At 39.0% G+C, this 13,232-nt stretch overlaps 1 protein-coding gene and 1 pseudogene across 4 annotated transcripts in view; both read left to right on the top strand.

Annotated features, from left to right (window-relative positions):
- KPNA6 (karyopherin subunit alpha 6) overlaps positions 1-13,232 on the top strand; it is a 75,573-nt gene that overhangs the window by 47,531 nt on the left and 14,810 nt on the right. For all 4 annotated transcript variants that reach the window (XM_007492870.3, XM_007492871.3, XM_056795276.1 and 1 more), the window contains 4 exons: positions 9,404-9,537; positions 10,780-10,872; positions 11,781-11,880; positions 12,839-12,933. In XM_007492870.3, coding sequence (XP_007492932.1) covers positions 9,404-9,537; positions 10,780-10,872; positions 11,781-11,880; positions 12,839-12,933 — 422 coding nt within the window. The remainder of the gene's footprint in view (positions 1-9,403; positions 9,538-10,779; positions 10,873-11,780; positions 11,881-12,838; positions 12,934-13,232) is intronic.
- On the top strand, positions 2,829-9,305 carry LOC130453860 (60S ribosomal protein L15-like; annotated as a pseudogene).

Consider the following 13,232-nt stretch of genomic DNA (forward strand, 5'->3'; position numbering starts at 1 on the left):
ATCTTTTATTGGTGCCTTTCCTTAAATGTTATACCTATAATAAGAATAATAGCTAGCATTTATATAGCACTTTCTAGGTGGCAGTTACTGTGCTAACCCTTTACAAATATTATCTCATTTGATCATTACAACCAACCTGAGAGATAGTGTTATTATCATCCATCCCATTTTGCAGTTGCAGAAGCTGAGGTTAACAGAAGTGATTTGTCCAATGTTACCCAGCTAGTATCTGAGGTTGGATTTGACCTCAGCGCTTCCTGACTCCAGGCCCAGCACTCATAAGGGAGCATAAAACTCCAAATATAGTCTGACTAGTGTAGACTACAGTGAGTGTTGCCTATCCACTGTGCTTGGTCTTTAGTGGCCACCTTACCATACTGTTGTGGAATCCTTTAATTTGCACTCCACTAAAACTCTGAGATTGCTGTTCTTAGTCATACCACCCACCCCTCCAAATCTTAATTGTATAGAGTTCTTTGTTTGAACCTAAGTGTTAAGACTATATCTCTATTAAATTTCATCATAATTAGATTTGGCCCAGTGTTCCAACCTGTGAATATCCTGACTCTCCAATCAGTTAGCTGTCCCCATCAACTTTGCATCATATGTAAATTCAAGAAACACGCCACTTATGTTTTTAACCAATTCATTGATAAGAGATTTTTTTAATTCTCTATCTAAAATAAGAATATTCATATATACTCTAAAACAAAGGAGGTTATACATGAAACCTTAAAAGTCTTTAATTTACAGCCTGTTTTTCTTTTTAAGTATGTAATAAATCATGAGAAAAAGGTTAAACAGTATAGATCCAAGTACAAAATCCCTGGTTTCTCTACTGGATATCTTTCTAGTTGACATTGACCTATTTTTTTAATGAATATTTGTAGAAGATTGTATCAAACTTTTGTATTCATCTACTATAAACTGTCCTTGCCATCTAGGTAATATATGTATATTTTTAAAATGTAAATTGTCCCTGTATTACCTATTGGGGGGGGGTTACTTTTTTTTTAAGACTTTTTCCCTTATTGGAATTCTCCCTTCATGTCATCACAGTTTCATCAAATGTTTCTTATCCATCCAGATAGTTTCCGTGGGCTAGAACCTGATGTGAACAGCTTTCTATTTCTTAGCCCCCTTCATAGCATTGAAATTACCTAGAAAAATTATCTAGGTCTTTTGAGTCAAAAGACTCAACAACTAGAGCTAAACTACTGTCCTTATTACATTCTTCTAAAGTTTTTAGAAAAATACTTTGTAAACTTTACAATGCATTATATATAAATTCAAAGATTGTTCCTTTACATCCCTTTATCTTGAGCTTTTCAAGATACTGTATTTCTTGAGTAGCTGTGTAAGAAGGGAGTAATTGTGGTAGTGGATTTGAAGTTTGGAAACCTGAAATGGAATCCTAGCTCAATTTTTTACTGTCATTGTGGTATTTTATCACTATGGTAAATCAAATCTTTAAGCATCTTTTCTCATCTATAAAATGAAGGGCTTGTACTAGAAGATTTCTAAATTCCCTCTGAGCTTTAAATGCTGTGGTCCTATTAGAAAGCCATCAGTAATTCTCAATTCATAGAAGATAGGATTTGATTCGGACTTGAAAGATAAGCAGGCAAAAAGAAGGGAGAGCTTTCTCAATAATGAGAAAAATATTAATGAAGACAGACAGGAATAATGATGGATGTCAACATAGGAGACTGTGCCCATTTGGCAGATGTTCAGTCATATCTGACTTCCTGACCCCATGTGAGATTTTCTTGGCAGAGATACTTTTCCTTCTCCAGTTTATTTTACAGATGAGAAACTGAGGCAAGCAGGACTAAGTGACTTTCCCAGGGTCACACAGTAAGTGTTGAAGGCCAGATTTGAACTCAGAAAAATGAGTGTTCCTGATTTCTAGCCTGGTACTCTATTCACTGAGCCATCTAGTTGCCCATATTTGGCAGAAGGGAAAACTGAAATATGATGCTCTTTGTCCAACGATAAGCATAACTGGACCTAAGGATGATGTCTTAGAATTTTCAATTCCAAGCCCATGAATTTTAGGATGTCTGTTTAGTCATACATGAATGGGAAATGAAAGTGGTTGCAGCAGGACAAACCAAGGTGTGTGCCATGTGTGGCAAGTGTCTCCTTGTTTTAATAGGAGGCATTGTCCATTGACTTGAAAAATTTTATACATGTGGATCCTTTCCCTTCACAGGGAGCCTTTTCCTCCTATGGATTAGGGTCACAGTCAGGAAAAACTTGAAGCTCACAAGACCCTCAAAGCCCTGTAAAAGCCTAGAGTCTAAGGTATTTGAACATAGCTTCTAAATTGTCTTCTTGCTTAGCAAACAATGTGCTTCTGGAGAGGGAGCATCAACTTGGACAAACGACCATGTTTTATCTTCCTCACAAGTTGCCTAAACCACGACAGAAACTTTTCACCAGTCCCACATATAATCAAGACTTCATACTGTTAATCAAAATAATATTTCCATTGCATAGATCTGGGATGGCACAGCTCAAAATTCTTAGGTGGATCCCTTTTGGTTCCATAGTAAAGTACAAATTCAAGACCCTTTACATTTGGGCACTGGTCCTACTTTGCCTGTCTTCCCATGTTTCTATTCTCTATCTATTCTCCAGCTGATTTGTTTCTTCTGTCTCTCAGATATAGTCATCCTTCACACTCCAATACCCAGGCTATTGTGCCTAGAATGCCTTCCTCCTCTTCCTTGCCTCCTTCAAGATTTCCTTTAAAGAACGCCTCAAATTCCACTTCCTCTATGGATGCCTCCTTGATTCTTATTCATCCTTACTAAGGTCTCATAGAATTTTGTACTTTGAATGAGATTATCCTGTAATATTGTCTGTGCTTGTATCTACCCTTCTAGACCATAATAAGCTCAAGAAATGCTTGGGAAGGCCAAGCTCTTGTATCTCACTCCGTGGTATCCAAGATGGGTCTTGAACCTGGTTCTTCCTGGCTTTGGGGTTATCTTGTCCACTATGCCATCCTTTTATTAATGTTATCTGGGAGAAGTTCTGATTTATTGTTAATAATGATATTTAATAATAATATTAATGTTGTTAATCTGAGTTGCTAACCTTTGTTAAAGCTTTTTTTTTTTAAGACTTTTTGTCTTAGTTACAACTCTAAGACAGAAGTTCAAGGGCTAGGCAATTGGGATTAAGTGACTTGCAACTAGGAAATATCTGAGCCATATTTGAGTTCATGTCCTCCCATATCCAGGCCTGCTTCTCTATCCACTGAACCACCTACCTGCCCCAAGGTATTTGGTTTTTGTTTTTGTATTTTGAAGAGACTAGTCACCATAACCTTAATAAGGAAACAAATCCCTTTGAAGGGAAAGATAGGGAGACATGTGAGGTAGTAACCTCAGAACTAAGACTCTTCCAGCCCAGGGTACTCTTAGAGCCATGTGCTCTGACAGGTCTTGGTTATATAGTTCTTTGGTTTTTTACTATGGAGTCAGTTTTGATGAAGCAGAGGACTGGATTTGGAATCAGAGGACACAGGTTTTGAATTCTATCCTTATTCCCAGCCTTTGAGCTTGAGCAAGTCACTTTTCCTTCTTTGAACCTTGGTTTCATCACCTTTAAATGAACAATTGGATTTGATAATTTATCACCCTCTCTAGTTCTAAATTTTATCATCTTTGCTTTTCTTATAACCCATTCTTGATTAGTCATCCATCAATATCTATACCAAGTATTTTTAACTTTGGGGGTCATTGTATGTATACATTTGGAAATCTGATGAAGCCTGTGTACTATTCCTCAGAATAATGTTTTTAATACATATATATTATATATGGGGTTGCAAAGGAAGCCAATTACATTAAAATAGAGTTATCACAGTATTTTAGAAGCAAGTTTATGGGTAATAAACTCTGCTATAAATCAGGACTTAAGGTGAAAAATGGTATCTACTTACAGAGAAGAAACTAATGGAGGCCAAATGAAGATCAGAACATAATTTTTAAACTTTATTTTTCTTGACACAAATATGTTACTGATTCCAAAGCCAGGCAGACCAAAAACAGCGAAAGAAAACTACAGACCAATCTCCTTGATGAACATAGATGCAAAAATCTTATATAGAATCCTAGCAAAAAGACTCCAGCAAGTTATCACAAGGATAATTCACTATGAACAGGTGGGATTTACACCAGGAATGCAAAGATGGTTTAATATTAGGAAACTCTTCTATATAATAGACCATTTCAACAACCAAACCAACAGAAATTGCATGATTATCTCAATAGATGCAGCTTTGACATTCCTATTGAAAACACTAGAAAGTATAGGCATAGAAGGGCCTTTCCTAAAAATAATAAACAGTATATATTTAAAACCATTAGCAAGCATCATCTGCAATGGGAATAAGCCAGAAAGCCTTCCCAGTAAGATTAGTAGTGAAACAAGGAAGCCCATTAAAGTTATTTTTCTTATTTGTTTTTTCTAGTCTGTTTTCTTTCACAATATGGCCACTATGGAAAGAGTGTTTTGTTTTTTAAAATAAGAAGCTTTGTTTTGGAGGTAGATAAAGATGGCACCTGATGATCTGTAAGAATTTAAATGTAGGTTTTATGCTAAATTTGAGAATTTTAAAGTAATATTGTGGTCACTGATTTAAAAATATTATAGCACAAGTCAGAATTCCTTTTAGCAACTTTATTTACAAAGAGGTGGAAAGAGTGAAAGTGGGAAAATTTAGACAGAGACAGAAAGTACTGCCTAGCTACCAGTACCCTGAGTTTAATCCTAATGTCTTTAGACTCTCCTGCGAATATCACCAGAATTCAAAGTCCTAATCAGGAAACCAAAATCTGAAGAGCTAGGAGACGCTGAAGAATCCCCCGAGACCCTTCAGTGGAAATAGTCATCCAGATGAGAAGTGCTGAGGGCTGTGGTATTCTAAATAGAAGGATATAGATGTGAGAGAGGTTGTGGAGAAACAACTAGCAAATTTGTACCTGGATGGATGTGTAGGGTAAATGAGAGTAAGTCTGACACTCCACATTGTGAATCAGAATGATGGGGGAAATAGTAGTTCCCATAGGACATAGGGAAGTCTCAAAGAAGAGGGTGTTTTAGGAGAGCTAAGTTCTGTTTTGGATATGTTGAATTTGATTTGTTTATAGAGCATCGAATTTTAAATTTAAAAGGGGAAGTGAAAGAAAAGGGAACAAGCATTTGTTAAGTACCGACTGTGTGTCAGGCACTGTGCTAAGCACTTTACAAAGTACTCTCATAACCCTGAGATGTAGGTGCTTCTATTATCCTTTTTTTAATAGATGAATATCTGAGACAAAGGTTAAGTGACTTACTTGGATAATCACACCTAGCAAGTGTTTGAGGCAGGATTTGAATCCAGTTTTCCTCACTCAGGGCCCACTGCTAAAACTTGGCAATACCGAGCAGAAAGAACTGATGGATATTGTCACTGAAACACACTATCAGTAATCTGAAACAATAATCAAGAATGGGAAAGGTGCTGCAGTTCTGGAGATGGTCAAATACTGGTTTTCAAAAAGAGAAGAGGATGCAGTTTGCATAATAAAGGCCAATAAGTTCCACTTTGGGTCTTTGTAGAATTCTCTTAAACTGTATTCTTAAAGGGATGGTTAGTGAGCTGACAGAAGGAAAACCTTACAAAAGAGCCAGTATTCCTCCAAACATAGGTGGTATTAGACTTAATTTTTTTTTTTACAAGATTTCCTAGATTTTAGCAAAACATTTGGCATACTCTCTCTTATAGTAATGTTGTGGACACTGGGCTAGATAATAGTGCAATTAGAATTATTCAGGGCTAGTTGAATGACTGGACCTAAAATATTGTCATTACTCATTCCATGACAGTATAGAAGGTCTATAATGGAGTGCCTCTTAGATCTGTGCTTGACCTTTTACTTACTGTTTAACATTTTAATGAGCAAATTGGATAACTACGTAGTCAGGATACATAATTAGAAGAATGATACAAAACTGAGGAGAGCTAACCTATTACATGACAGAATCAGGAGCCAAAGATGAAATACAATAGAAAGAGGTATGAAGCCTTACGCTTGAGTTGAGAAACTGAACTGCATTATTAACAAAAGGGGCTAGACAGTAGTTTGTAAAAGATTTGGAGCTGAGCTCAGTCTAGCTGTTCATAATGGGGAAAACCAAGCAGATGAATAATTATTTTCCAGAATGTGATATATAGTTGGATAAACAACCAACTAAAGAGTTAGTTCATTAGTACATATAATTTGGACAGATACTCCAGATAGACTGTGAGTTCAGTCAAGAAATGAAGAGGATGGAAATCAGGCTGAGTTTTCTTTTGGAAACTGCAGTGCTTTTAGTGACACTCTCCCCTTTCTCCCCAAGTTTTTCCCTGAATCAAAGACCTATCTTTCTTGATAACAGTATTTTGGGGGGCAGCTGGGTAGCTCAGTAGATTGAGAACCAGGCCTAGAGACAGGAGGTCCTAGGTCAGATCTGGCCTCAGACACTTCCTAACTGTGTGACCCTGGGAAAGTCACTTAACCCCCATTGCCTAGGCCTGACCACTCTTCTGCCTTGGAACAAATACACAGTATTGATTCTAAGGTGGAAGGTAAGGGTTTAAAAAAAAATGATGCACTGTAGCAAGTCATGGAATACCCCAGTTTCAGAAGGATTGAAAGTTACGGGTTGCCCAAAGGTCAACACAAGGTGCATGGTGGTTATGAGTTTGGCTGCAACTAAGAACTACCTAAGAGAATAATGTTAAAGGACATTATCAGAGAAATGTATGAATAGAAAAGAAGGTACACACTCAAGAGTCCCTATATTCCATTGGTAACTTTATGTGAGGAGAATTAGAATGAGGTCCCTGGCACAGTTGGTGGGCTTTATCTGTGAAAGATTTATAGGGTATTGTGGATTTGTACATGCAGAGAAGGTATTGGGTGGGTTGTGATCTGCATCTTTGGAGGGAGTTCCAACTCTGAGATGATCAATCCATTGAGCTATAGAGGGTTAGAGAGATGATGATTGAGGGATTACCTTCTGGTCAGAATGCATCTAGAGTATTGTGTTCAGTAAAGGGGGGTGCCAACTTTTAGCAACGGTATTGATAAACCAGAAGGCTTCTAAAGGAAGTCAAGCAAGATAGCAAATGACCTGGGTCATACCATACTGGGACAAATATGGAAATATGTTTTGTGTAAAAGCACATGTATAACCAATAGCAAATTGCTTACCATTGCAAGGAATGGGGAGGAAAGGAAAGGAGGGAGAGAATGTGGAACTTATAATGTCTGCATTATATTGGCTGCAAAGAAAACAAATGCCAAAAGTCATTCCTACATGTAAATGGGAAAAAATAAAACATTACTGTAATGGGTGGATGGGGAATCCCATCGTATGGAAAAGAGACTAGACTTGTTCTGCAAGATCTCAGAAGGCAAATTTAGAAAATGTTTACCAAGAGGCAAATGTAAGCTATTCTTATGTAAAGTCAGTATTCTAAAAATGGAATAGCTTCCTTTCTGTTTAGCGGTAGCCATTAGGCAGGTGAGGATGTGCCAACATGGGGGCCTACAAATATATCCAGGAGCTATGGAGGAAAAAGCAGTAGGATGTGATGCACTTCCTGCTACGGGTGCACTGCTGGCAGTACCACCAGCTATCTTCCCTGCACCGCACCCTGCAGCCCACCAGACCCCCAACAAGGCCAGGCGGCTGGGCTACAAGACCAAGCAAAGTTATGTCATTTACCAAATTCGAGTGTGCCATGGAGGGCAAAAGCACCCAGTTCCCAAGGGGGCAACCTATGGGAAACCTGTGCATCATGTTGTCAATCAGTTGAAGTTTGCCAGGAGCCTTCAGTCTGCAGTAGAGGAGTGTGCTGGCCACCACTGTGGAGCCCTAAGAGTCTTGAACTCCTCCTGGGTGTGGGAAGATTCAACCTACAAATTCTTTGAGGTTATTCTTATTGACCCATTCCATAAAGCTATCAGACAAAATCCCGACCCTCAGTGGATCACCAAGCCAGTGCACAAACACAGAGAGATGCGTGGTCTTACCTCAGCTGGCCTGGAGAGCCAGGGTCTTGGAAACTCACAAGTTCCATCATACAATTGGGGGGTCTCGCCATGCTGCTTGGAGAAGGTACAACACTCTTCAACTGCATCAATACCGTTAATTTGTAAACTTAATGTTTAATAAACAAAACTTAAGATAGTATTATGTTGTCCGCAGTGTCTAAAATGTAAGTATCATAAAAGGAGTGCCAAATAAAAGGGTTAACAGTGTAATACTTGTTCAAGACAGAACATAAGGGTTTTAATAAAAGCCTTGGGATCAAATAAAATAAAAATGGAATAAGTTGCCTCAGAAGATGGTGGGTCTCCCCTCTCTGGAGGTCTTTAAACAGAGGATAGACATGTATTGTTGAGGATATTGTAATGGGGAACTTTTTCAGAACCAGATCTATGATCTGATGATCTTCTGTACTTTGAAAGATAACTGCTAATATATGGCACCTGAAAAATAGAAAGAGCTCAGGTTACCTTTTCTTGCTTAAAGTACCAATTGTGTTTTAATTATTTAGAGAGATTATAGCATGGACAGGAACCAGAGAAAATGCTTTTTCATAGGACCATTCATTGTTCAGAATCTAGTGTCAACAAAATGTTTCTATTAGTCCTCTGGTTCATTAAAAAATAAACTTTCTTATGTGAAATATCTTTCTATAGAAAAGCATTATAATTTAATAGGACAAAAATCTGGGAACTGAGAGTCTGCCATTTTTAAAATATATGAGACATGTCACTTATAATATTTAAGGGTCTCATCACACAGAGTTGTTGTGAGGATTAAGGGAAGAGATAGTGTTATGTCAGCATTAAAACACTCCATAAATGTCAGCTTTTGTCATTATTTCTGGATTTAGAAAAAAGATCTTACCTATCTCCCTAATTTGCAAATTCTTCAACTGTGAGTTTTTGTCTGGTAAGACAGTATTGTTCTTTTCAAAAGTTAGTAAGGGGCAGCTAGATTGATCCAGGTCTAGAAACAATATGTCCTGGGTTCAAATGTGGATTCAGACATTTCCTAGCTGTTGTGACCCCTAGTCAAGTCACTTAACCTCAGTTGCCTACCCCTCATCCCACTTCTGCCTTATGATCAATACTTAGTATAGAGTCTAAGACAAATGATAAGGGTTTTTTAAAAATTCATTGGGGATGGACAAGACCCACACCCAATGGAAGCATCTGGGGGCAGGCTAGAGAATTAGACTGAGCCCACTTTGGGGCAGGGGTGGGTGGGTGGGTGGGTGGGGATGGTCAGAACCAGTAAGGGAGTCTTGTCTTCTAAGTTGTGGCTGCTATTTTTATTTCTCTAGAAACCATGGCGAGCCCAGGGAAGGACAATTACCGGATGAAGAGCTATAAGAACAAAGCACTGAACCCAGAAGAAATGAGAAGGCGGCGAGAGGAAGAGGGAATCCAGCTTCGTAAGCAGAAACGAGAGCAACAGGTAAGGGTGGAAGCAGCCACCCCTTCTGCAGAGGTAGTAACAGTGTCCGGAAGGATTTGCCATAATCCTGTATTGAAGGAATTATTATGAGATAATGCACAGAGAGGCAGGAACTTTTATGATGTCTCCTCTAATCATTCGTATTCCCTTGTCTCCCTGCAAAGCAGCTTGTTGGTTAAGGAAACGAAGAGAGATCACCATTAGATTAGGCTATTCCTTGTATCCCCTGAACTACTAACCATGTCCTTGCCATTTTTTTCTTTTTTCATTTCAGCTCTGAACTTGCACCCCATCCCCTGCTTTGAGGCCTCTTTAGTTGTTTGTGTATTACCTTAGCCGTTAAAGTTTAGCACTAGTCCTACCTCTTAATGAAACTTTCCTTAACCATCATGACTCACAGAATTTTCTTTGCCCTCAGAACTTATCTAGGACTTGTGTGAAAAGCATAGCACATATGGATAGAAAGCCAAGCTTAGAGATGGGAGGTCTTGGTTTCAAATGTGGCCTCAGACACTTCCTAGCTGTGCAACTCTGGGCAAATCACTCAGCCCTGATTGCCTAGCCTTTGTCATTCTTCTGCCTTAGGGTGGATACTAAGATAGAAGGCAAGGATGTTTTTTTGTTTTTTGTTTTTTGTTTTTTTAAAAAGCATAAAACATCTTATTTGCTTTAAATAGACTATAAATTCAAGGACTATAACTATTTCTTTAGTAATTTTATTCTGTAATCCCCTAAAATATCCAGTAGGATACTTTATACATAACTGATATTTTGACTTTTTTCCTTTAATCCCTATCTAATCCCAAAGGCCAAAAGTACACTCACCTACCTGCTACTATTTATGATCTCCTTACTTGCTATCAGTTTTTTTCATATAAATATTCACAAAATGAACTTTTAAGTTCTTATTCATGACCCCTACCTATTGCTATGAACTCCCAGAGCCATCTTTACTGATGCCATAAGCAGAGCTGGTAATTCTGATTTCAATTGATTTCATTGTCTTAGGGTTTTACTACCAAATGAGGTTCTTCTTGACTCTTGGTATGAGTTTGGAACCTATTAAGTTATAGTCCTTTACACTTATAAGTCCTTTCCAGATTGGTTCGTCTTCTGGACCAGCTTTCTGCCATTGACTTTATAGAGAGATATCAAAAGAGGAAGGGCTAGGCTGGCCTTGGACATTATAAATGAGTGCCAACAAACAGGTATGCTGTTGATCCCTCTAACTTTTACCTTCAGCTTTTTAAACGAAGAAATGTAGAACTAATCAGTGAAGATGCTGCCATGTTTGACACACTACTCATGGACTCCTATGTCACCTCCACCACTGGGGTAAGGCTTGAGTGTAAAATATTAGGGGGTTCTTTCATAAACCTGAGATTGGACATGTCATATTGGTTCCTGTTAACATCCATAATTGGAGTGGGAGAGATTCTTTTTTTGCTATCATTATTGTCTTAAAAGAAGCACCAGTTGTCATCCTAATAGTCCGTATAGACCAGGCACTAAGACAAGTCATGTGGAGAGTAGTAATAATTGTTGTCCATCCTAGAATCATCAGGAGTAAGAATAGTTTGAGCATCCTAAATTTTTTTCCTCATTAAGCTATATGGCAGCAGAAGGTAGGATAGAACTTAAAGGAATTTTCTTTATTGAATGATCTTTATAGGGCCATGCAGGGAGCATAAAGGGAGTAGATAGAGTAGACTGAGCTCTAGATTTGGAATGAGGAGGACTGGAGTTTGTTCTGCTATTTAAAGCTGGTTTGACATTGGCAAAGGCTTTATTTTCTCTTTTTTATAATGAAGGAGTTGGGGCAATTAGGTGGGTGACTCAATAGATAGAGAGCCAGACCTGGAGATTGCAGTCCTAGCTTTAAATTTGGTCTAAGACACTTCTTAGTTGTGTGATCCTGGGCAAGTCACACCAATTAACTTAACCCCAATTGCCTAGCCCTTACCACTCTTCTGCCTTGGAACCAATACTTGGATTTGACTCCAAGACAGAAAAGTAAGAGTTTAAAATGTTTTAAAAATAAAAATAATGAAAGGATTTGACTAAATTACTTCAAAGGTCCCAGTTAACATTAAATCCTATGACAGTATTTTTATTTGTATCTTCTTACTCTCCCCCAAGAGACTTTCCATAGTAGAGCTTCTGGGTACAAGTCCCAAAGGGGGAACTTGGAAACTTGACTCTCTGGTTACTTATCGAGTCCCAGTTCTATCATTTCCCTTTAGGAAAGAGTGATCACAAGAGAGATGGTCGAGATGCTCTTTTCTGAAGACTCTGACCTGCAGTTAGCAACCACACAGAAATTCCGCAAGCTGCTCTCAAAGGGTAAGACACTCTTGCACCCGGGAAAGAAATAAGTCATACAGCTTGGCAGTATATTTCTCTGCTTAAGGAACTAGAGATATTAGCATGGAAAAGAGAAGCCAAACAGCTATCTTTAAAGCCTTCAGAGGCTGGCATGGGGCAGACTGATTTTTGGCCCCAGACAACAGAGGAAGGGATGGCTCTTGAAGGTAGATTTCAGCTTAAAGTCATTAGAGCTGCCCATAGCCTGCCTCATAGGTCCTCCCTGCATTCCTTTAGCCAAGGGTTGATTGCCCACTAATCAGGAAGGTTTCACAGAGCTCATGCCCCTATGGGTCTGGTTGGTACTAGACATCATCTGAAACCCCTTTTCAGCTGTGATATTTAGTAAGCTGTGAAGTCACAGCTCCTGTCAGCATTCCCCTCTGGTCTTGTTAAATTCCACCAAGTTCTATAGGGACCAGAAGTTTTCCTGAGCCTTGGAAGCAGGGGAGTCACATAGAAAAGAATTATCATCTTGCAGGGCCACCTGCTTTCTGAATAGCAACGGTCAGTATTATTACTGTAGCATTTTTCAGTCTTATCAGGATTGAAACACCCCTATGAAGGCAAGAGGTAACCTGGTAATATTCTTCATATTAAAGATGAGGAAACTCTCACAGATGGGAAAGGGAGATAGATTTGTTCCTGCAGTGTATAAGTGCTTTTGAGTCCTTGGTATTCCTTACTCAGTCACCTTCCCCTTATTTTCTCACATTAAAACTTTTTTGGTGACCTGATCACAAGAAATTGTTTAGTGGTAACTGAGAGTAGTGTAGGCATTTTACCTAGAAAGAACCTTAGAACTTTGTTTAAGGCTCAAATGTTTGTGTTGATCAAGAAAAGACTCCTGAAGTGTTGCCATTATCACTAGAAAGAAGTGTCAGCCAGGGAGTGGATGAGGCTTAAACCTTTAATGATTCTTGACCTTTCCCCTCAGAGCCAAATCCTCCCATAGATGAAGTGATCAATACCTCGGGAGTGGTGGACAGGTTTGTGGAATTTCTGAAGAGGAGCGAGAACTGCACATTACAGGTGACTACAGGGAAGATGTTGGGTACAGAAACCCATTAGGGTTTGCTGCCTCAAGTGCTATTATACTTTGGATGGTTGGGGTGAGGTGGGAGCGAGAGGGTGTGACAGGGCTTTCCCCCACACCCCTCAGGCGGCTGGCAAGAAATGGGATCTGCCCCCTCGCCCTCAAGACCACCTGAAACCAGGCAGCCTCGAGTGGGAGGCAGCATGGTGTAATGGAAAGAACACCGGACTGGGAGTCAGGAGACCTGGGTTCGAGTCCTGTAAAATGAGGAGGTTGGGCTGAATGATCTCTAAGG

This window comes from Monodelphis domestica, chromosome 4 (assembly GCF_027887165.1).
Source record: "Monodelphis domestica isolate mMonDom1 chromosome 4, mMonDom1.pri, whole genome shotgun sequence".
Classification (NCBI taxonomy): Eukaryota; Metazoa; Chordata; class Mammalia; order Didelphimorphia; family Didelphidae; genus Monodelphis; species Monodelphis domestica.